The sequence below is a fragment of the Grus americana genome, chromosome 2, assembly GCF_028858705.1.
Source record: "Grus americana isolate bGruAme1 chromosome 2, bGruAme1.mat, whole genome shotgun sequence".
Taxonomy (NCBI): domain Eukaryota; kingdom Metazoa; phylum Chordata; class Aves; order Gruiformes; family Gruidae; genus Grus; species Grus americana.
In genome coordinates, this window is record NC_072853.1 from 108,196,563 (window position 1) to 108,219,008 (window position 22,446).

The 22,446-nt window shown below is 37.2% G+C and overlaps 1 protein-coding gene across 2 annotated transcripts in view; it reads right to left on the reverse strand.

Annotated features, from left to right (window-relative positions):
- Nucleotides 1–250: 250 nt before the first annotated feature.
- CUL1 (cullin 1) overlaps nt 251–22,446 on the reverse strand; it is a 55,165-nt gene continuing 32,969 nt past the window's right edge. For both annotated transcript variants that reach the window (XM_054817821.1, XM_054817822.1), the window contains exons 8-22: nt 20,028–20,190; nt 15,623–15,753; nt 12,233–12,340; nt 12,033–12,139; nt 10,838–10,886; nt 10,180–10,311; nt 9,526–9,643; nt 8,124–8,200; nt 7,237–7,368; nt 5,753–5,845; nt 4,445–4,492; nt 4,274–4,356; nt 2,635–2,740; nt 1,788–1,901; nt 251–884 (exon numbers count right to left, since the gene is read on the reverse strand). In XM_054817821.1, the coding sequence (XP_054673796.1) occupies nt 804–884; nt 1,788–1,901; nt 2,635–2,740; nt 4,274–4,356; nt 4,445–4,492; nt 5,753–5,845; nt 7,237–7,368; nt 8,124–8,200; nt 9,526–9,643; nt 10,180–10,311; nt 10,838–10,886; nt 12,033–12,139; nt 12,233–12,340; nt 15,623–15,753; nt 20,028–20,190 (1,542 nt within the window). In that variant the 3' untranslated portion in view covers nt 251–803. The remainder of the gene's footprint in view (nt 885–1,787; nt 1,902–2,634; nt 2,741–4,273; nt 4,357–4,444; nt 4,493–5,752; nt 5,846–7,236; nt 7,369–8,123; nt 8,201–9,525; nt 9,644–10,179; nt 10,312–10,837; nt 10,887–12,032; nt 12,140–12,232; nt 12,341–15,622; nt 15,754–20,027; nt 20,191–22,446) is intronic.

A 22,446-nucleotide genomic window follows, 5' to 3' on the forward strand; every position in this document is an offset into this window, starting at 1 on the left:
TTTTAGCATACTGAACAATATTAAAATCAGTTCCACTTCCAGATGACCAAGTATTGCCACATATGTTCTAAGTATTTTCTATTCTGCATATCTTGTAAAATCATCACAACGTTCCTTTCAAAGCACAGACATTTCCTCTTAAAAAAGAAATAACATGCACATTTGATGATAGATGACAATTTCTTCAGAGAACAAAATGTACTTACATAAATCACCAGAAAACAGGGAAAAGGAGAAAAAGCAAAACAAATTTTATAGCTTTCATAACCATTATACCTTTTATTTACATTTAGAAAGATAAGTCATGAAACTTAAAACAATAAAACCAAATGCAACTTGTACAGAAATCTTTTAATTTTTTTTATTTATCACACATTAAAAAATGAAACACACTATACAAATGGTTTTTCATAGCAGATTACACATGGGTCCATTCAGACTCGCTCTCAAAGTGCTGCCAACATTTAAGTGCTGCCTGCGATGGCAGCTGTTTATCATATAGCCAATGTATTGATTTAAATGCAGTAGCATGCAACCCTTAAAGGAGAAGGGTTTGATTCCTTTCTGTTCTTAAATTAGGTTAAATGGCATTGGTGTCCATATTTACATACTTGAAATGTATCAATCCTGAGCAGTTCTGATGTAAATCTGAGACTGGCTGATGGGAGTCCTGGTCTCAGTTATTAAAAAGGGAGGTCCAAATGGCAGCAGGGTGGCTGCTATGAAGTTCCGTTGCTTTCATTCTTTCCATCACATACCTATTTGCTGAGTGTCACACAGTCAAGTAATTGCTAATAAAAATGTTAAGCCAGGTAACTGTAGGTGTCCTTCTCACCATCCACACGTTCCAAGTACTCCTTCTCAATCAGAATGTCGATGCATTTCTGTGGGAGAAGCAAACGTGAGCTGCAGGATACTGGCAGAAACGCCCTCTCTGTGGTTGCTATAAACTTTGAACAATTTTGGCCACTGAGTTTCATGCCAAGTGGAAGATGGGAGTAGGCTAAGGGCACAGACCACAGCAACTCGCTCTCCCATTTCTGACCACATCTAAGCAGAGGACTTCACTAATCCACTAAACCAAATTATGCTTACTTGACGCCATTCCAGGGTAGTGACTTGGAGATCAACTCATCATCACTATGCTGAGCAACTTCATAGTAAGACAGCAAATAAAGAGTTAAACCAAGATGCAGAGCGCCTACCATAATGTTACTAGAGATAGCACTTGCAGTAACTAGCTGCCTGTTTCGGGACTTGACTGGGTGCACCTCTTTCAGGACCGGTGCCAGTTTATACAACTGCTCTCCACTGCCTGGTGTTTGCCCCACCCATCCCCTTGGTTGTGGATGTAAAAATCATTGGTGGGACCTCTGAACAAATGATGAGGAAACCATAATTAAACACAATCTCCCCCTGCCCCCAACCATTTTTATTCTAGAGGAGATCAGGAAACTGTTCTATTGAGCCAACCCACAAGCAGTGGTACTCCCACAACTTAGGAGAGCAGGAAGAAGTAAGCCTGGCTGCTGTAAGCTGGTGCTGATGTGAAAAGATGCAATCAAGCTACTATTTTACCACTGCCTACAATACAAAACATGCATGTTACCATAAGAGAATACAGTATTTCTTGTTGAAGTATTTCCTACTTATTTACCACTCCAAAAATCTGTCCTTACCTATCCCATCTCCTTAGCTTCCCTTTTTAATTCGGAAGCAGGTATTTTGTCTATATATATATATATCCTCCTCACAAACACAGGTTCAGAGATGTGGTTCTCACATACCTTAATTACTGGAACTCGTGGCTTGAACCTTGAGGACAGCTGTGTTAGCACTTCTCCAAGCAGTTGTTGGTGTTTTAGAACCTTCCTCATTTTCATGATTCTCACAATAGCAGCCTGCACAGCAAAGTCAGAAGGGTGCGCTTAGGAGCAAACTACTTGTCCTTCTGGATAAAGCCATTTTACTTCCCTAGCAGATCATGTCTGCTAGCGCAGAAGCATCACCACAGCAAACCTGAGTACCAGACGGGCAGAAGCATGCCTGCAAATGCCCACTACTCACAGAGACTTGAAGAACTCAGATTCTACACAGCATACAGTCATCAGAAGTGGTTTTGACACGTGAATTTTAACAACTGTTCTGCTTATGGTCAGTCATAACAATAGTACCAACTGGTACCAAGAGCAACATGAAACTCCTTATATAACAGAAAGCTGGCTTTATATATTTAACCTTACTGTGACACTCTTAGTAGTACATTTGTATTTCCTTCCCCAGCCCCTTTGCTTCTCAAGTGGATTCCAAATGAACTGACAGAAAAAACACCATTAAGTTGGTATTACTTCTTGTCACCCAGGAGAGAGGTCTGGCAAGTATGTGCATCCCTGGAACCCAAACACTTATCAACATAACGTTAGAACAAATGTTCACACCTTTCTACATTTTCTATTACAGACTCCAATCACCTTTAAGAGTACTATAAATACACTTTTAGCTCCAACAGAGTGCACTGCAATGGTATGTTGTCTTTTAATAAAAATTATAAAAGCCTACAGTAAGCTTTACTAAAGGATTACAAAGCTGTAATTCTAAGTTCATAGCACAGCAGCATTTTGCAATACAAGTCACCTGAATCAGTAGTTTCCGGTCTTCCTCTATATTTTTGTGTGTAGTTTCTTGCTCCTGCTTCTGTTCAGTCTTCATTGGCACATTGATGTTTACCCTTAATTTTTTGCTGTAAAGAAATCAAAAGTTAATAAAACAATTAGCCTGTTTAAAAACCAATCAAAACAAACCCCCCCCCCCAAACACAAAATCCCAAACAAGGCTCAACTCCAAAACAAAAGCCACACCAACCACGATTACTTTACAACAAAAGGGGACTTTGTCTAAAATTTTTGGAAGTGCCAATCTTATTCAAGTTTAAAAGAAGAAAAAACAAAACAAACAAAAAAAACCCCCAAAAACCCATGCAATCAACCAAAAAACCAAAATATCTTTTTGGTGGTTGTTAGTGTATTTCATGACTTACTGAATCCAACCTAGTGATCTATTAGGCCAAATTAGTGCTGTACACTAACACTATTTTTGAAACATTTCTATGTTGAGTAAGAAGCTTCCAGCCAGTGAACAGGACAAAGTCAGTGGAAATAGAACCACCTTTCTGATTTACAGATTGGATTCTGACCATAAAGTGGAGAAATCCATTTTATTCTGTAAAACTGAATTCTGCCTTTCTTTCACATGCTCCCCAGCACTCATGCTTGTGGTAGGGTGAGCCCACTCCCACGCGTGACTGCTCTCAAGACAAGGTGCGGTGTCACAAGTGAGGAAGGAGCCTCGGTGCCAGGGAGCACAGGGTAGTGCTCAGCCTGCTGGCTGCGCTGGGGAATGCTGCGGTGGAGAGGGAATCCATTATTTATTTAGCATAGTCTGGTGCGTCATAAATTGGGAACCAGCGAGCCACACAGTGCAGCAACGCTGAGCTGTTTCCATCACTGCATTAACATAACTGACCATGAATTCTCAAACCTTTAATTATTGGTCCAGGAGGGAAGAAAGCAGATAAAGAGTGAGGTACAAGGAAAGATTTTAAAATGTTTCTTTTGTTTGAGATCTTATCTTCAGGAAGTACTGAACTCACTTAATTTATCTGTGTTTACGTCTATGCTCTGGTAAGCATGATAAAAAGTCACCACAGTACTGTGAACAGCTCAAAAATATATGAACATTGAAAGCAACACTGGTTAAAGTAGGTAATAAAACCTACTGAAAATCATTTATTAAGTTTTCAAATCACTGTACACTCTGAAGTTCTAAAATGAGCCTGCCGATCTTCTCATATTCTCTCTAGTGGATGAACATTTAAGACTTTGACCTTCGCTGGTCACTGTACACTACTGTAATCTTATAAAATATGATGTATTTTGCTGAGTACATGCAAGCCATGCACTTTGGTAAAAACCAGCACAATTTCTTACCAGAAATAAATTAGATAAGAATTAGACAAGAATCAAGGAACAAAGAGGACACATGAAAATATGTCCAGGCCTTGATAGACTTTATGACAGTCAGATAGCTGAAATCTTACCCACCTCCCCTACCAGTCAACCCTCTCCTTTAAAGCTGATCTATATTTTTGAATTGGCACTTGAACCCTGAAGCTTTCATCCCAACTATACTAGGTTTTACACAAGTTTTGAAAGCAGAGAAGGAGGATGCAACCCATTATACACAAGTGATGTATGCTGCTGAAGTTTTTCCTTACTTTTTATAACCAAGATACAGTTTTATTAAGGTATCTGGTTTTAGCTCCACCTCATCAACATTTGCATTTTCATCTTCCAACACCTGCAAGAAATAAATAAACAAATAAATAAAATTCATTAATACATTTTGCTGAATGTTAAGCAGGTCATAAAAAAGCAGGAGTACTTACAAGCAATTTTGATTTCAACAGTATCTGTAGAACTTGTGCCAAGATATCCTACAAAATTACAGAAAATATTATCAGCGCAGACAGCACCTTTCTCGAACTTAAAATACTTCAACAAGAATACACATATTTAGACTAAGAACTAGCAAGTGCAGAACACTGCAAAATGGGGGTGAGGGAGAACACCCTTTTTGGGTGTTAGGACATACTCCCCTTGTGGTCGGCCAAACAACATCAAATTCTTTAGAAACACTAATTCTAAATAACAGATCTTTCCAGTTGCTGTTTTAGGAGCTATTTGCAAGCAGGTTTATAAGTGTAAGAAATATTTTTTCCCAAACCATGCAAATATAGATACCATGGCAAGCTTAAACCTCAGAAAGCAAGCACCCTCTGCTTTCTGATTAACATATTTTTCTTTTATTGCTTACATCAGGGATCTGTTCTGGTTACTGTCGCTGGTCAGCCACACTACTCACTACGCTACTGTCATGTTCTGTGTGGGCTTGCAAAGCTGCTGTTTTACTACAGTGGAAATCTTCTGGGTTTCACAGTTTACAGCTACATGAAGGGTTTTATTCTAGTACAACCACAATTTGGGCCAAATATTTATTTTACAGAAATAAATACATATATGTATCTGCAAACAAGCATCTATAATAAACGGCAAACCCATAAGACTTCCGGGTTTGCTGTAAGCCATCAGTAGCAGTAACTGTCTAGATATGAATTTCTAAAAGTAAAGATCTCACTGAATAGGAATCGCCTAACTTTCCAGAAGTCCCAGCAGACTTGATTCAAACCTACTAGCAAAGGACACAGATGCCAAATAAACTGTGAATCATAAAGTCTACTTGGAAAGAAAAGGAGGGAACCTACTTCACAAGAGGGAGCGAGCCAATGAAACTGCAGATTTTACTATGTTCATGTATATAAGCCTTGAGATGTAAATAAGGACGGATGCATAGATCAATCATCTCGGGAAAATGCTGTTTCTCCTACAATGTTGTCTTTTAATATTGAAATGTATGTAGTGAAACACTGAAAACTTACTACTGGAGCTCAGCACTAAGTCATGAACAGGACTATATACACACTGAGGATTCATCAGAAGACTAGGCAGTTATGATTACAGGAAAGTAAACCAGGAAAATAAGTTGACCAAGAATAAAGCACATCTGTTTCCTCCAGGACAGAAACCGACTCTGGCTTCAAATGTCCCAAAATTCTAATTTCTTATGGTAGCAGGAAGAGCCCCGAAGACCAAAAGACTTTTTCACAAGAGTGTGGTAAAATGTGCAAAGTCACTACCATTTTTATTTGAGTACTGTCTGTCAGCTGCTGCACAGTATAGGCATCTTCTGTGTTGTACTGCAGTAAAATCGCCATCTGGAATGTGGATGCCTAACAGATCCAAAAAAAAGAGATTGAAAGAGAGAGGGGGTAAATCAGAAAATGAGAATGAACAAACATACTTTCTGGATCTGAACAGCCTGAAATTCACCAGTTAAAGACATATACTGGAATATTTGGACAACAGAGAATAGCCAACTAGTGCTAATCATTACACAATACAGAAAAAAATCTGATGTGACTTACACAACCAGAACTCTTCCTTCCAGCATTATCTAAACATAAACCCTAAAATTATGATCATTTAACTAGCTGCAGACACTTCATCAAATCTCCTATTATGATGTCAAAGCCCTATTCTTCTACTAGCTAATATAATTTTAAATTATCTTCCTCTGTCACTCCCTGACTCTTACCCATTTAACCTTCATTAAAGCCTACATAGGCTACTGAATTCATCCTCACAACCCTCCCAACTCCAGCAGAATAATGAAACCATATTTATAAACAAGGCAGCCATCAGTGGCTTATTCATATCTATAAGCACAGGGTTAACATATGTTGATGACAAGGTCAAAGTCTGGGCCTATCTTGTTTCTTCTCACTGTTGTGAACTCCCCTCCTCTGTCTACTTTTTGAGAGAAAGCAGACAGGAAAGTATAAGAAGCATGAGATCTTACGCAAACAGGTTGCAGTTGTCTCACACAACACAGTTCAACACCTGTTTGAACCACAAGTAATGCATTCCCTCTTCCAAATCAATTTTCTTTTAAACATAGATCTTAAGTATCGGTACAGTAAATAAATAAATCAAACATATAATAAAGGATCTATTAATCATATTAATCTATTAATCATAACACCAACAACCATCTGGGGAGGGCTAGCATTTATGTTCACTTCAGCAACCATCAGGTCTTGCATCTGTGCTTTCCTTTATTTAAAGACAGTAGCATTATTCACAGGAATAAAGCTAATGAATGCATGTGAGCATCGTAAATAGTAGCTAAACATATATGTGTGTGCACACATATGAACGCACACACTCCCAACCATTAAGGAACTGAATAATTTAAAACATTGAATTGTGATACATCATTACATACTGTTAATGAATATTTTGACATACAAATAAAACACAGCTCAATTCACTGTATTATCTATTAAAATGAGTTTGCGTGCAGGCACAGGTATTCACATGAACTCCACTACTTCAACATCTACATAATTCACCATTTTAAACACATTTATCTGCACAATGGCCCTTTAAAGTAAGGAAAAGCAATTATCTCCAAATGAGGAGTAAAGAGGCTGAGCAGCTCATCCAGCTAACATAGCAGTGGAGCAGAGCATGAATGTGTGTCTTTTAAATGATCAGCTGCATCCAATTCCCCGAATGCAATCCCCACCAAGTGTTTCTATCAGCATGATGTTATCCTTACCTGTAACGTGTATCTATTTTTGAAACAGTTGGTAACCAATTCCCCTTTGGATAGCTGATACAACCATGTTAATTTTCTTCCACTATGACGACTGGCATAAAATGCAGTAAATCTCTGATAGCTCCGTTCTAACTGTATAAAAACAACAACAACGGAAGAAAGAATATTATTTACCTTCATTTACCATTACTAGAACATGCTCTGGAATCAACAAAGGAGAATCAAATATGATCACCCATGACTGCCATGCTGTCTGAATAACAGAAACAAATCCAAAGTATTCAAATTCTTCAGACTGCATGAAAATTCTCCTTGGTTACAATTTTCCTCTTTAAAGCATCATTAACAATACAAACCTAAATGGGCATTTAAGATCCTTTTTTTCTTTTATGATAGATTAAGCAAGGCTAGAAAGGCAATTTCTTTTAACCACCTTCATCCTCCAGGTAACAGCAGTTAAACTTATTGCTCACGTTAAGTGTTCATGTCTTGTCTATTCTGGATAAGCACTCAACAGAAAACTAGTGATTATAATATCTAAAGATTTTACTGGACAAAGTCAAAGCAACGGCAAGAAAACGTTTCTTAAATAAAAGTATACACGAAAAAATACACTAAGATTTGCTTCGGTTACTGTTGAATGTTTTGAAAAAAATATTCATTAACCAGGGTCTTTCCACCAGAGAAAACAGTTAGATGTATTTCACACATTCCCTCCTACTACCTTAGTAACTTGTTCCAAGTATCATCCAGCCAAACAGGCAAACACCAGAGATACTTCAAGTCCCCTCTGACACACAACAGAACAAGAGGAGACACCAGCCTTGTAAAACAAATTTCTCGCATGACCATTCCATGTTCTAATGAACCAAGTGCAAGCACCTCACCTCAGATGGCAGAGCAAATGTGCAGGACTGCTGGAACGGCCATGATCCAGAACTCAGCACCTGGATGCTGAAATCCACTGGAAGAGAGGTGAAGAGGCTGAGCTGCATTATCCCCTGTGCTCCCACCCCCTCTTCAAACATGCAGTCCCAGTTCTAACACAAACAAGAAACGGTTCTGTCTTTTGCTCTAACATGGTGAAAAATCATTAAACAATATATATATTTTTTTTATTTATACCATAAAACAGATGAATTCATGTAAGATGTTGCTGCGTTTGGAGAGCTTTAGATTTACTGTGACAGTCACTCAATTTTCTCTTATTTGGAAAATCATAGAATGGTTTGGGTTGGAAGGGACCTCAAAGATCATCTAGTTCCAGCCCCCCTGCCATGGGCAGGGACACCCTCCACTAGACCATGTTGCCCAAACCCTCATCCAACCTGGTCTTAAACACTTCCAGGGTGGGGGCATCCACAGCCTCTCTGGGCAACCTGTTCCAGTGCCTCACCGCCCTCACAGTAAAGAATTTCTTTCGAACACCTAATCTAAATCAACCCTCCTTCAGCTTAAACCAATTACCCCTTGTCCTGTCACTACACTCCCTGATAAACAGTCCCTCCCCAACTTTCCTGTGGGCCCCCTTCAGATACTGGAAAGCTGCAATTAGGTCTCCCCAGAGCCTTCTCTTCTCCTGGCTGTTTCTATGCTGGATTTCTCTTTTAACATGCAAATGCAAAAATTGTAAGCATTCATTTTAATGCATAAATAAAACTTATCAGTCCACAACTGCAAGAATAAACATTTCACATTTATACCTGCAAGGCATTTGGGGCAAGTCAGTAAGAAAAATACAAAAACTAAGTAAAATTTAAACTTGACAATACACAACTCTAAATGTAATCCAACAAATAATGATCAATTCTTAAATAATTTGTTTCAACATGCTTCAATGAAAAAAAATATTTCTTTATAAAAAAGTGATTGGGCTGTCTAACAAACTAAAACACAGCATCCTTTTTCCCCTAATACTTTTACACAAGTATGAACTTAAGCCATGTTGCGCTCAAATTCAAAATTGTTTAAAGAAAAACATCTTTCCAATCAAAAAAAAAAGAAAAAAAGAAAAGAAAAAGGATTCAACTTAATTTAATTACATACCTAAACATGAGCTGCAAAATCAGGAGGAGGCTACCCATAACAGAAGATATAAAGCACTATTAGAAGACAAAGTCCAGACCTAAAAGACTAATTTAAAAATCCTAGCTATCTTGTTCAAAATAGTACTAACTAATTTCTGGGGTTATGATGCCTAAATCAAATATGTCTGTCATACAGTTAGCTCTGTAGAAATAAGAGGAAGCTAAACTACTCAACAGTAACTTAGGTAAATGTATTACTTACAATCTAACGGTTCTGAATTGGTCAGGTGCTTTTTAAATTGCTCATTCAAGTCCTTGCTTACACCAATATCTTGGAACATCCGCTGCAGCTTGGAGGTATACTCAAAACCACAAGCTTGCTGTATTTTAAAAGCACAGATACATCAACAAGATATATTTTTGACATTGCAGAATGAGAAGAACAAAGTATTGGAGCCTATTTTCTTAAAAGAAGATATACAAAATTCAGTATTTCTCTTACTCAAAGTACTGATCCCAGCTAGTCAAGCTCTTCAACTGTTGTCAAAAACTGAAGAAAATTTTGTTTAAAACTGAAGCAAAACACACAATGAAACAGACTACTAAAAGAGTATTAGATCATATTTTGCTTGACCCTGAATGAACAAGGGTTAATGAAATTAAGCAAATTCTCAGCAGTCATTCCCTTGGGTAATTATACCCATGTCATTCATTTGTATAAGAATAATTAAGCTTAACTGCATCGGACAGACATGCACTACAAGCTCCTAGGAGGTTAAAAAAAAATACACAAGTTGCATATTTTTCTATTGTACATAAAATGACGACATGAAAGGACATACATCAATGCTTTCCAAGGCAGCCTGAAGACCTGCAATATAGAAGGGAGATCATGGGACAGTAACGGAATACTCACTTTTAGTTTAGAGATCATGCTTGCCTCAGCATCATCACTAGCACTGTTCTGATGTACGAGTCTTTTTGCCAGCATTTTAGCATAGAATTTTTGAAACACATCTTTATCCTCAATGTACTTGAAGACAACCATCTGGAAAAGCCAAGATAACTTGTAAGAAAAAAGATATTGAAGCATTACTTCATTTGCACTTAAATTTTTAAAGGCAAGGGTCTGGGGTTGGTTTTTTTTTTGGGGCAGGGGTTGTAATGTGGTGGTTTGTGTTTAAAACAGTATCCACATTTAAAATAAACACATTAACTGTATATTCCACATGTACAGCCTTATATATGAAAAAATATGTAGTGCATATATGTAATTATATATAAAAATATTGTAGAAGTTTTATATATATATTATAGGTGTATATAAAAATTAAGTAAAAGCATGAATTCCATTTAGCCACTTTAAATCTCCTGTAAAGGGCTTTTTTTTTTTAATTAAAAAGAATACAACCAACAAGCTACACAGAGATGAAGATTATTACTGAAAAGTTGAAATACTAAATAATGAAATCAAACATACAAAATAAAATGTTTTCACTCATCTGACTTGTGTGACAATCAAATATTACCAACTTGTCAAAGCTTACACAGAACTGTATTTATAGACATCTTACCACTTGATTGAGTGTATCTTCCAATTCTGCTTCTTCTGGATTTTTTGAGCTGCAATTAAAGAAGCACATTTTTAATGAGTCCCAAAACTGCTGAATTAAAATAACATATGGATGTATATGGAAATTTCATAAATAAAGGAACACAAATTGAGTAGTTTTGGGATCAAAGACTCTTTAGAGAGGAAACAGTGTAACGAAATGATCGCTTCTCTTCACTACTCCACATGTAAGCAATTCTGAAGTACGTGATTTTTAAACAACAGGTTGTGTCCTGGACCATGAATTGCTTGGGACTTCCTGATAGCCTGATACTGATCAGGATTTATGGGCTTAAACATGGATCTCTCTTCCAGCCTTTTTTCTGCTGCTAAATGCTATCTTCATTTCTTATCTTAGGCAGTACAGTGAAAAGAAAACAGCTCAGAGAGCTGGGTCTTGACTGGGTGGGAGCTCAGGTGGCACCACATTGTTTTCCTCCATATCATACTTGTCAGTCAGCCATACCTCAAATCTACCCTGCAGAAAGCTAGTATTTATAAAGGGGAAAATAAATCCTTGCTGAAGGAAGGAGGGGATGGGGAAGGGAACAGTGAGCAAGTTCTTCTGGTTTGGTGGTGGGGTTTTTTCCTCCCCCGAAACAGCTAGAAAAGTTGCCAGTGACAAAACTGACACCAATCCAGTAGGAACTGAACTGATACCAACTCAATATATGAGCTGCTGAATCATTTGAAGCCAAATACCTTAATTAAATTATGAACCACGAGAGGTTAGAAAGCAGTTTTTGTCCTCAATTTCTGCCCAGATAGAAGAAGAGAAAACAACAGGAGGAAAGCAAGAGTTTTAATGGAAAAAGGGAATGTGCATCTCTTCTTTATAACATACAACACAACTCAAATTTTGAGGAAAAAAGAAAAACCTAAAAACCCCTTCTGATTTATTAAAAAAAATAGAACTTAGTTTCCTATAAGGAAAGGTCTTAGATCTTTTATTATCCTCCCCCCCTTCTTTAAAAAAGTAAACTCCATACAATAGTTAGGAACGGTCCTATTGAAATTTTTGTATTCAGAATTTTGTATAATTATTTTTTCTTGAAACATTACGTTCTGTTTCTGAAGACACAATTTAAAACTTCATATGCTAAAACCTTTTACAATAAAAGCCAACCTGAAATAATAATTTGTCTTTGAAGACGTACCTTTTCTTTAGTAAAGAGTCACAGTATCGTGCCAGTAGCTCTGGGGATTTACTGGATGATTGAGCCATTTTTGTCACTGCATTATTATTTATAAATCGACCACAAGCCTATAAATCACAAAAGACAGTGAAATTTTGGGAGACAAAACACTGAATAGGAAAAAAAAAAAGCGTTCGCTGTATGCCACTACATATACTTACTTTGTCTAATGCAGCCACAAAGCCAGCATCATTATTGAATGCAGACATGACTAAAGCATTGTATTTCTTATGGACATCCAACACTGTCTGTACATACATTTTTGGATCCTGCAATAAAGAGAGATTTTTTTTTGCAACCCGTTGACTTTCTGCTTTCTTCTTTCTCCAAAATGGAGCTACTCACTGGCCTAAGCAAATTTTTATGGGGAAAGTAAAAGTATTAGAAATATTTTAGAGCTAAAATTGTATCCAGACTAGTTTAGGTCCTACATCCAGGACTGACTTACATTAGCACAAGCTTTCATTTACAGCAACCAGAGTGCAGAGCGTACTACATTATATAGTATGAAAGACAACAAAATCACTTACTCAACCATTGCAAACATTTCCAAAAAGGACATTTTCAAAGACATAAGCTCAATTCAAATCAGACCTGAGACAGCTGGACAATCATAAAGTGGCAGTTGCTATAGAAGAAACCCTCAAAATAAATCTCTGCGGTAAGAATGTAACAGGTGTATCCTCAATAGGTACAACTTAGTACAGAGACCTCAGTCATTGTTGACAGTTCTTAAAAATTATCCACTCAACACCCAGTGCAGCCAAATGCCAATGAACATCAAGTTTATGGCACTCACAGACTGAGTCCTATGTGCACTTACTGATCTGTGCATCTCAATAAATATACAGTGGAGTCAGAGTAGGAACAGTTAAGGGCAACTAAAACACCAGGCAGACAGCGTAGCTACTACACGACAGACTAAAAATCTGGAAGTCTTCAATTTGGAAATCAGAAGTTTGAAAGGGCATGTGACCAAAGTTTACAAAAATCAGGAGGATGTCAGAAAAGATGAACAATCACTAAAAGCCACATTTTATAACTACGAGGCACTTGACAAAAGTGATAGGAAACAAGTTTAAGACAGATAAAGAACATCTTTACATATAAGGTAGCAGACTACTGGAACTTGTTACTACAGGAGGTTGCTGGAAGCAGGTATCAGCAGGTTCAAGAACAGATTAGACAAACTGACGTGGTTTAGCCCCAGGCGGTAGCTGGGTGCCACGCACCACTCACTCACCCCTCCCCCGGCGGGCTGGGGAGGAGAATGGAAAAACAACGGCAAAGCCTCGAGGGTTGGGAGAAGGGCAGTTTACTGGGACGGCAAGGGAGAGGGAAACAATCAACAGCAGCACTGACAACAGATATTCACAATGGGTGATAACAAAGAACAATTTACCGATCCCACAGCCGACCGGATGCTCAACCCATCCCGGAGCCACACCGAACCCGCCCCTGCCCGACCAGCCCCCTTTTATGGTGAGCATGACGTCACATGGTATGGAATAGCCCCCGGCCAGCTTGGCTCACCTGTCCTGGCTCTTTGTGAAATTAACTCTGTCCTTGCCAGAACCAGGACAACAAACTCACAGGCAACAGGTCCATAAACAAAAAGGACTGGGCATGGAAGTATTCCTGTAACATTCCTGTCGTAAGAGTTCTAGATGCTGGCAACAAATGGCAGAAGATGGGCAGGGCTGTATGAGGATCCTGAAACACTTTTCCTGTTGCCACTGAATACAGACATAGACTCCATGGACCACCAATCTAATGACGTGCTTCAGATAAAGAACTGAGATTACTGAGAACCTCCCAGACAAGAAACTCAAGTAGGCTTGAAGGACATTCAGAAAGGCATCTACTGATTATAAGGACTCAACCCCAAAAAACAACCAAATCAAAACCCAAAAGGCACTAAAAGCAGTAATCTGACTGAAGAGCAGTCTTGTTAATATAGTTAATGGAGTCTAGAGGACAACTCATTCTGCAGTAAAAATCTAAAATAGGTCAGATGAGTCAAGCTGGTATGACTATTTCTCTCCCACTGACTACAGAGAAACTGAGAAGATGTTGCCCAGCTGACTATCTGTTTAGACAGAGTACAGATAAATGAAGTTAGGCAGAATCAATCCTACCTACGTGTGATAGAGGGCTAACAAGGCAATGATAAATATCAATATGGTGGAGTGAAGGATACTGGAAGATCAGGCAAGACAGTTCCCAAGGAAGACAGACAAAGAACAAAAGAGAAAGATGAAGAAACAAGAAGTGTCATGATCAGGAAGAGTTTTGCAAATGGTTGGAGTCAAAAGAACCAATACATACAAATCTCAGGCCTCCCCTCTCTCAAAGATGAACTAATTCCTGGAGAAAGAACTTTCATTTTTCTGGGAAATTCTTCAAGGTCTAAGTACAAAGAAACTCAAGAGTGATGACCACTAGTGGGATGCGACAACCATGGAGCACATCTGATTTCAAAATTTAAGGTGACGTTTACAAATGAAGCTGAAGATTCCTAAAATTACTTCCTGATTCATGAAAGACCAACACCACTAAAAAGCTACGCACTTAAAATTATATTAGTGAACAGACACTACACACATGTAAAACATTTTAATCTGTGCTAAAACCTAAAGTTTTTACTGTTGTCTATGCAGTCATTAGATTACTACTTTAATGATTACTAGTATGAAGCTATTTCAAGAATAGCTGAGGCCAGTAACAGGTTAAAATTAACTGTGTCAAAAATCAAAGTTAAACCTAATTTTAAATAAAATTTACCAGAATCTATATTCTATCCTGATTTTGCTTTGTATGTTTCAGTCTATTTATTTTTTATTTTTGCTAGAAAATGTCATGTACTGTATAGACAAAAAGGTTAGGAAAGGGTTTAAGCAACTTCATGTTGCCGAGATTCAACCCTAATCAATACAAAATTAAGTCTGAAATTACAATTATGGGGTAAAATCAAGAAAGCCAATTATATGATTAAATGACCACAGTGTTGCAGAAGACATGACCTGCTCCTTATATTGTGACCTCTCCAACCATTTCAGTTGTCTCTTCCTCTTATGTTTTTCATGCTTTTCCAAATAAAATAAATGGCATATTTACAAAAAAAATAAAATTAACAAAAACTTTCTCCACACAGTCTCATCCAAGTCAGAAGTCTATAAGATGATGAAATAAAATACAGCCCACTGCAGATAATGCTTCTTGAAACAGTGAACTTCCAAGTGTATTTTTAAGTCTATGATGCACGGCCAGCCTTCTAAGCAGCATGACATCCTGACCAAGAGCAAAAACTGAGAAGGAAAAAAATGAAGAAAAAACCCAAACAAACAACAAACCCCAAAGCTCAGAGTAGTAACACAGTGATATGACTGTTGTTTTAAGCCTGCTATCAACATCTGAGAATTCCCTAGTCCTCACAAATCAGTGACAGGGAAAACGTAAGCAAACTGGAAATTATATCAAGAAGCATACACCCTCCTCTAATGTAAAACTGACAGCAGCCATACACAGACTTATTTTGATGGGATACTTGCATTTAGAGCAGCTTCTCCGCATTTCTCAATTGCTGCTAGACCCTGATTATGAATGTGGGTTTCCAAAAGTTTTTTCAGCTCTCCAAGGCCATCCTGGATTCGAGATACAAGGTTATACATGCGTCCCAAGTCTGGAAAAAAAAAAAAGGAAAGCCAACATCTCCCATTTGTACTAGCTATGACTCCAATTTCTCATTTACAAGTTGACAATAGGAGTTAAACATCCATCATCAACAAAAACATATGTGCAATTGCTCCTGTAAAAAGCCAGAAAAACTTACAGCAAAAAAGTTGCACAGTACAGCAAATCTTTTCAGTAACCTGGAAAGCTAAGACTAGTTAAAGAGAAAACAACCTGTTAAACGTTAAGATCTGTTTTACCTTCATAATGCTACATAAATCTCAAGAAGAAAAAAAACAATTTAAATTATAGACATATATTTAATTCTAGTTTTCATAAATTTAAAGAGGTGCAATGATTTTAAAAATGGAGTTAAACCCCTCTTATTTAGATGAAGTTTTGAAGTGTTACCATGAATTAGGACTGTGATTAGTGTTACTGCTGGCCATGCTAAGAGTACAACATTCTCCAGGTGACCACTGTCATTTAAATCTTATTCTGAACAGGACAGTTCTTAGAGATCTACCACCACCTGTAGCCTTTTGTATATTAACACATCTACTTGGGGTAGCATCAGTGGTAAGGGTTGGAAATTAAAGACAAAATATTATGTATTGATATGACCTTAGCAGATAAACTGAAACATTATAAACCAAATTTCTGCCAATAAAGCACTGTCAATAGAGCCATCTCTTAGAAAAATATTTAAGAAACTGATTACCAGTAAAAATAATTGTGTATCAAAGAAAGAAAAGATTCTGAAAAGCATTACCACAGAACAAAACTAACAAAGATAAAAATAAATTGTACATCATTTAATGTAAGGCTTTAACCTATGTGAAAATCTCACCAGTTTTAAGCCAAGACTTTCCAAAATCAATTAGTAATTTTGGAAAGTCTAATATTGAAGAGCATTTTGGTTTTATTAATTTTCAACAGTGCAGATGCTTTGTACTGAATGCAGAATTCTCTTAAAAAAAAAAAAACCCCAACAAAAACCCCCAAACCAAAACCAAACAAAACCACAACCAAAACCTTTTAATATGGCCACAACTATAGGCTGGGCGAGGAATGGATTGAAAGCAGCCCTGAGGAGAAGGACTTGAGGGTATTGATTGATGAGAAGCTCAACAGGAGCTGGCAGTGTGCACCTGCAGCCCAGAAAGCCAGCCATGTCCTGGGCTGCATCAAAACAAGTGTGACCAGCAGGTCGAGGGAGGTGATTCTCACACCCTCCACTCCACTCTCATGAGACCCCACCTGGAGTATTGCATTCAGCTCTGGGGCCCCAGTATAAGAAAGACATGGAGCTGTTGGAGAGAGTCCAGAGGGGGGCCATGAAGCTGACTGGAGGGCTGGAGCACCTCTCCTATGAGGACAGGCTGAGAGAGTTGGGATTGTTCAGCCTGGAGAAGAGAAGGCTCCGGGGAGATCTAATTGCGGCTTACCAGTACCTGAAGGGGGCCCACAGGAAAGATGGAGAGGGACTGTTTATCAGGGAGTGTAGTGACAGGACAAGGGGTAATGGGTTTAAGCTAAAGGAAGGTAGATTTAGATTAGATGTCAGAAAGAAATTCCTCACTGTGAGGGTGGTGAGGTACTGCAACAGGTTGCCCAGAGAGGTTGTGGAGGCCCCATCCCTGGAAGTGTTTAAGACCAGGTTGGATGGGGCTTTGGGCAACCTGGTCTAGTGGAGGGTGTCCCTGCCCATGGCAGGGGGGTTGGAACTAGATGATCTTTGAGGTCCCTTCCAACCCAAACCATTCAATGATTCTATAAACCAGGTACACAAACCCACCAGTTACCTCTTGTAATCTTGCCCTCACTGAACAGACACTCAACAGTAAACAACCAAATTAATTACTGTAAACTGATGAGGGTATTTCACCTTATTGAATCCACCTTAAGGTTGTCAGCTGCATCTAGCACTTCTAAAGACTTCTCTGAAGGGTTTATGAGCAATTTATTAACACCTGAGGATTATTAGATTAAATAGAACAGTGCAATCAAGCAGCTGTGTCACTACCTAACTCTGAAATACAACACACATAATTTGATGCCTTTAATACTGAAGTGATGACACCTCTATTCAGACCCATTTCCATATAATGCTTTCCACTCCTTAGAAATTTGGTAAGCTTAAACTTTTGAATTTGAAATGGAAACATTTTTTCTCTATATAAACCATATTTGCAACCTGATGTTAAACTTCTTTAACAACATAAGAATGCTGTTCTTTTACCTACAGAATTTTAGAAAAAAAAGGTAGGAAAATCATGCCATGCATATAAGTTGTTGATAGACCTACCCACAAATAATGATTCACAGGTTGGTCTATCAGGATATGTCTGTATTTGGTGAAATATGGAAAAGATGCTACAAAGCCTCAAGGACGATTTAGACAGTAACTCCACCTAAATCATTACAGCCTGCTCCCAATAAACATAATTATTTCCTATAGGTATCATACAATGTGAATAGATAACATGACAAATGTGCCTCACAACCTTTATAACTAGTTGCACAATGCGATTAAAAAATTACAGAAACCAACAGGAGTGGCCTGTAATACAATATGCTTAACATACTTCACTTGGGGGACCTCAAAACCAGTGTACTTTCAAGAGCTAAGAAATAAAGATTTAATAGAGAGAGAGATTTTATTGTAAGTTTTGGAGAGTCTACAATAGGTTATTTTAGTATATTACAAATTTGAGAGTGAAGTGATTATACTGATTAAAGAATGAATTCTCAAAGAATCTTTCAAGATAAATGTTTCTAATCTTGAGACTTCATGAAACTTAAAAAGGGCCAGGGAACTACTGCAATTTGCACAAGTGAAGCCCAATTAAATAAAAAAAAAAGAAGTATTTTGAGAACGAAGAAAAAAAATCAGGCATTTTAAAATGCCTAATTAATCTCAGAAATAACCCAAATGAAAGTAAAACCAAAGACATATAAGATGGTGCCCGAGACACAAGGTACTACTTTTCCTTTTTTTACCCCAACAAACTTACGGAATTGCATCACTATGGTAAGTGACTGTAGTAAGGGCTCACATGACCCATGAACTTGATAAAGGAAAAAAAAAAGCCTGGGAAAGGCCTCCTGAGTCTAGAAAAAAATTCGTGATTGTGCTATTTTTATTGTCAGAAGACATTTATAAAGTCATTTTACTAGTCAACACCCATCTGCATCAAAATCTCTTCCAATAACAGAATAAATCCATTTACTTACAAACATAAATATCTGACTCTTAAATACTCATACAGGATAAAAATCTTCTACTTACATTTGAAATAGGTAACTTCTGACCTCCTAATCATGCCAAATTGCCCTTTTCTGTTTTGAAGCATCTCTTAGTTATCAACATGATGATTATAGTAATTATTCATAGTTGCTCTTTAAGAGACAGAGTCATAGCTGCACTTCACAACTCTCAAATGAACAGTATCATCAATGGTAACTTAATCATAGTATCTTTTCAAGTCTCACTTCCTTAAAAGCAGTATTTCAGCTATAGAGCCTTACCTTGATTTCCTATATAGATTTCATTGACTGTTATTTTGTGCTAAGCATTAAATCCTGAAGAAACTCATAAAAGCCAATACAACTGACAGTTGCTTAAAGATACCTAAATTCTCTGCTAAGCTTTACTTTAGAGGAACTGCTGAAGAAGCCTTTATTCTATGTGTTCTCTATGAAGATATAAATTTGAGTCATTAGCAGCAGTTAAGACTTGTTTTCACAGCTAAAATTATCTCATCAATTAATAATTTGCACCCTTTCCTTGTGTGTGCTCTATATGCAGTTTTACCTATTTCATACAGTATATTTTAGAAGCTCCTTATTTGCTTCTATTCCTCTTTTAACATTTCCTATACATACTTCTAGACAACTTCGATTTTAAAATTCTCACTGCTGACTGAAAGATCCATGGATTAAACTGATACAGCTGGTAAGACTACTGGTCTGGTTTTTGTCTCACATCTCATGAAAGCTTCCACTCCTGCTAGAAGGATGGCTTAAGTGCTCTTCCAGCCATGTTAAGAGAAATCAAAATTAGTGCTGTTTTGCTTTAATATTTGGGACTGGAACAGCCTTCTTGGGCCAATATCCTCGGCCATCTCAATTTAATCAAAAGCTGCTTATCAATTTAGTGTCTATCTTCTCTCTTAATCTAATTCCTGAACAAATTGCATTCAGCTATCACCAGAATTTACGTTATTCACAAATCATCAGGGAGGAGCTCTAAGCCTAAAACCAATATTTGAATCTCCTTACCTTCATTTTTGTCAGCATCCAACAAATTCTGAAACTCTGTATGAAATATCTCCAGGTGTTTTTCAATAAGTACCTGCTCACATTTTCGTGCTAACTCATCTTGTGTGCTCTCATGGAGATATACCTGAACTCTACGTTGTTCCTCAAGAAGGCGAGCCTCAGCCTGCAGAAGAGAGAGAGAAAAATGAAACCAGTATGGAAGGCAGAGCAGAAATCCAACAGCAGTAAACAGATGATTATCTAGTAAATTAGTCTAGAAAACAAACAAATCAAACCTCTCACTAATGCAGTGTTACGGTCTACCTACTTAAGCAGTGATTCTTCTGAGAATCATAATGTGACCTCCCTCCCATAGTATATACATACGGAATCAATGTTTATGTTGACGATGATGATAATATATACTGTTTAAATGGGGGGGGGGGGGGGGGAAATCACAGCAAGATTGTTTTCCCATTGCTTCTGAGTAAGAAGTTTAGAGATGAAATCTGCTGTCAAAAAAAGAGAAAGCTGCTGACGTGAGATGCTGGCAAGTTTTGCATCAGTAAGCTCTTCAGCTAGAGAGGTAGTCTTGTATAAAACAAACATCAATATATTTTATGCTGCCACAAATCTACAATTTAACAGTATGCCCATGACAAATTTATTTGAATGTTTTCATCTATATTCTTACACAGAAAAGCTTCCCAATAATGTACAATCATTTAAATTATACTAGCATTCCGTTTGGCATATGAAATGCTACATATGCATATCTTCCTGGCAAACCAAAATTCTAAATGTCACTTGAAAAATACTACTTACACCAAAATGTAAAACTGAAGTTGTTTATATAACAATTACCTTTATTTCTCTGCAGAAGTTTCAAAGATTTGTTTTAAACCATCTGTGATTGCAGTACATTATTAGGGATAACATGCATATGTCCCCTTATCAGTCCAAATTATTTAAATTAATGTCACCAAGAAAAGGAAATTAAATTAATGCATTTTCCTAGTATTTCAGAATATTGACTAAGCATGAAAGATCATATTATGGACAACAACAAAAAAGAACTATTTTATTTCAAGCACGCTGCATCATACACGAGACAGCTTTAGATAATCTCTGCTACTGTAGCTTCACTCATTTCTGTAATAATTTTGCACCTAGCTCTTGCGAAATGGTCCTGGATTAGCATCTCCTAGAGTTAAACCAGTACAGGTGAAAATATGGGAAACAAAAATCAACAGTTTGGGAAGGGATATAAGCTCATGCTTCAGAGTACTGCCAGTTTCTTCCCAGTAAGGAATAGCAATTGACTTCCTTAATAACAGCAAATAGCAGCAAATTATTAGATCTTCCTGATGAACACTGGAAACTGGAATCAGACTTGTAGGACTACTTACCTAATGTTTAACCACTTCTGTATTTCTGTCGTTCATTAAATTCTGCTACTTCTAATGCTGCTTTTTAAAATATCTTTAGACCTTCACTTTTAATGTTAACAGTCAATTCTCACTTTTGGTTCCTTTATGAAAAGAAAGATTCACACAGACTCCAAATTTGCTTATACTCTCTTAGTTTTTCTGTTCTTATAATTCCATTTTCCTTTTAAAATCACATTTCATAAACAAGGGAAAAATAATTAGTTCACATAACAGTATCTTTGGTTGTTTGAACTTTTGATCTTTATAGTTAAGTTTGAGACTTTACTTCAAGGGACAATGTTAAGAAATACTGACCTTTTTCCCTACAGCATATCAGGCCATGCCAGTGTTACTCATGAGTTCTGGCCCGAAAAGAAAAATTCACAATCCTTCTAAACTCAGTAAGTCTACCTGTATAACTACATACACATATCCTAATTCTAATTAAGATTTCATTGATTATTCTACAGAAACAACTAGAATTCTACTATATCATGGTAACAGTCTAATGCTATGCTGGTGTGCACTAAGGTACTCCAACAGGTTTCTTTTTATTATTATTTTGCAATGCTATTTATCCCCAATTAGAACTCAATGCATAGTGCTTCAGTGAGAAAGTCAAACAAGTGTGCTAATAGCAGATTACTTTGTTCATAGTTCATACTTCCAAGAGAGGACATTTAAGAACTTCTTACTCATAGTATGCCGTGTGACTGCTGGACATCTTGCAGCTTTTCACATCAGTCTCATTTAAGTTGTTTCATAACAAAAAAGAACCCTAATTCGAGCAATACCTAAGTAATAATTATGGGGAGTACTACTCTGTTCCAGGCATTTAAGTGGCATAAAAAGCTTACAGTACCCAAACAAACAAAAAAAAAAATTAACAAAACTGCCTTGTCATGTTTAAGTAAAAAAAATGTTATGAATTTCTTATGCATAATGAAGATAAAACTGAAGGACAAACCTATCTAAATTTTAAATTAATAGTTCTGAAAGCTTGCGTGACC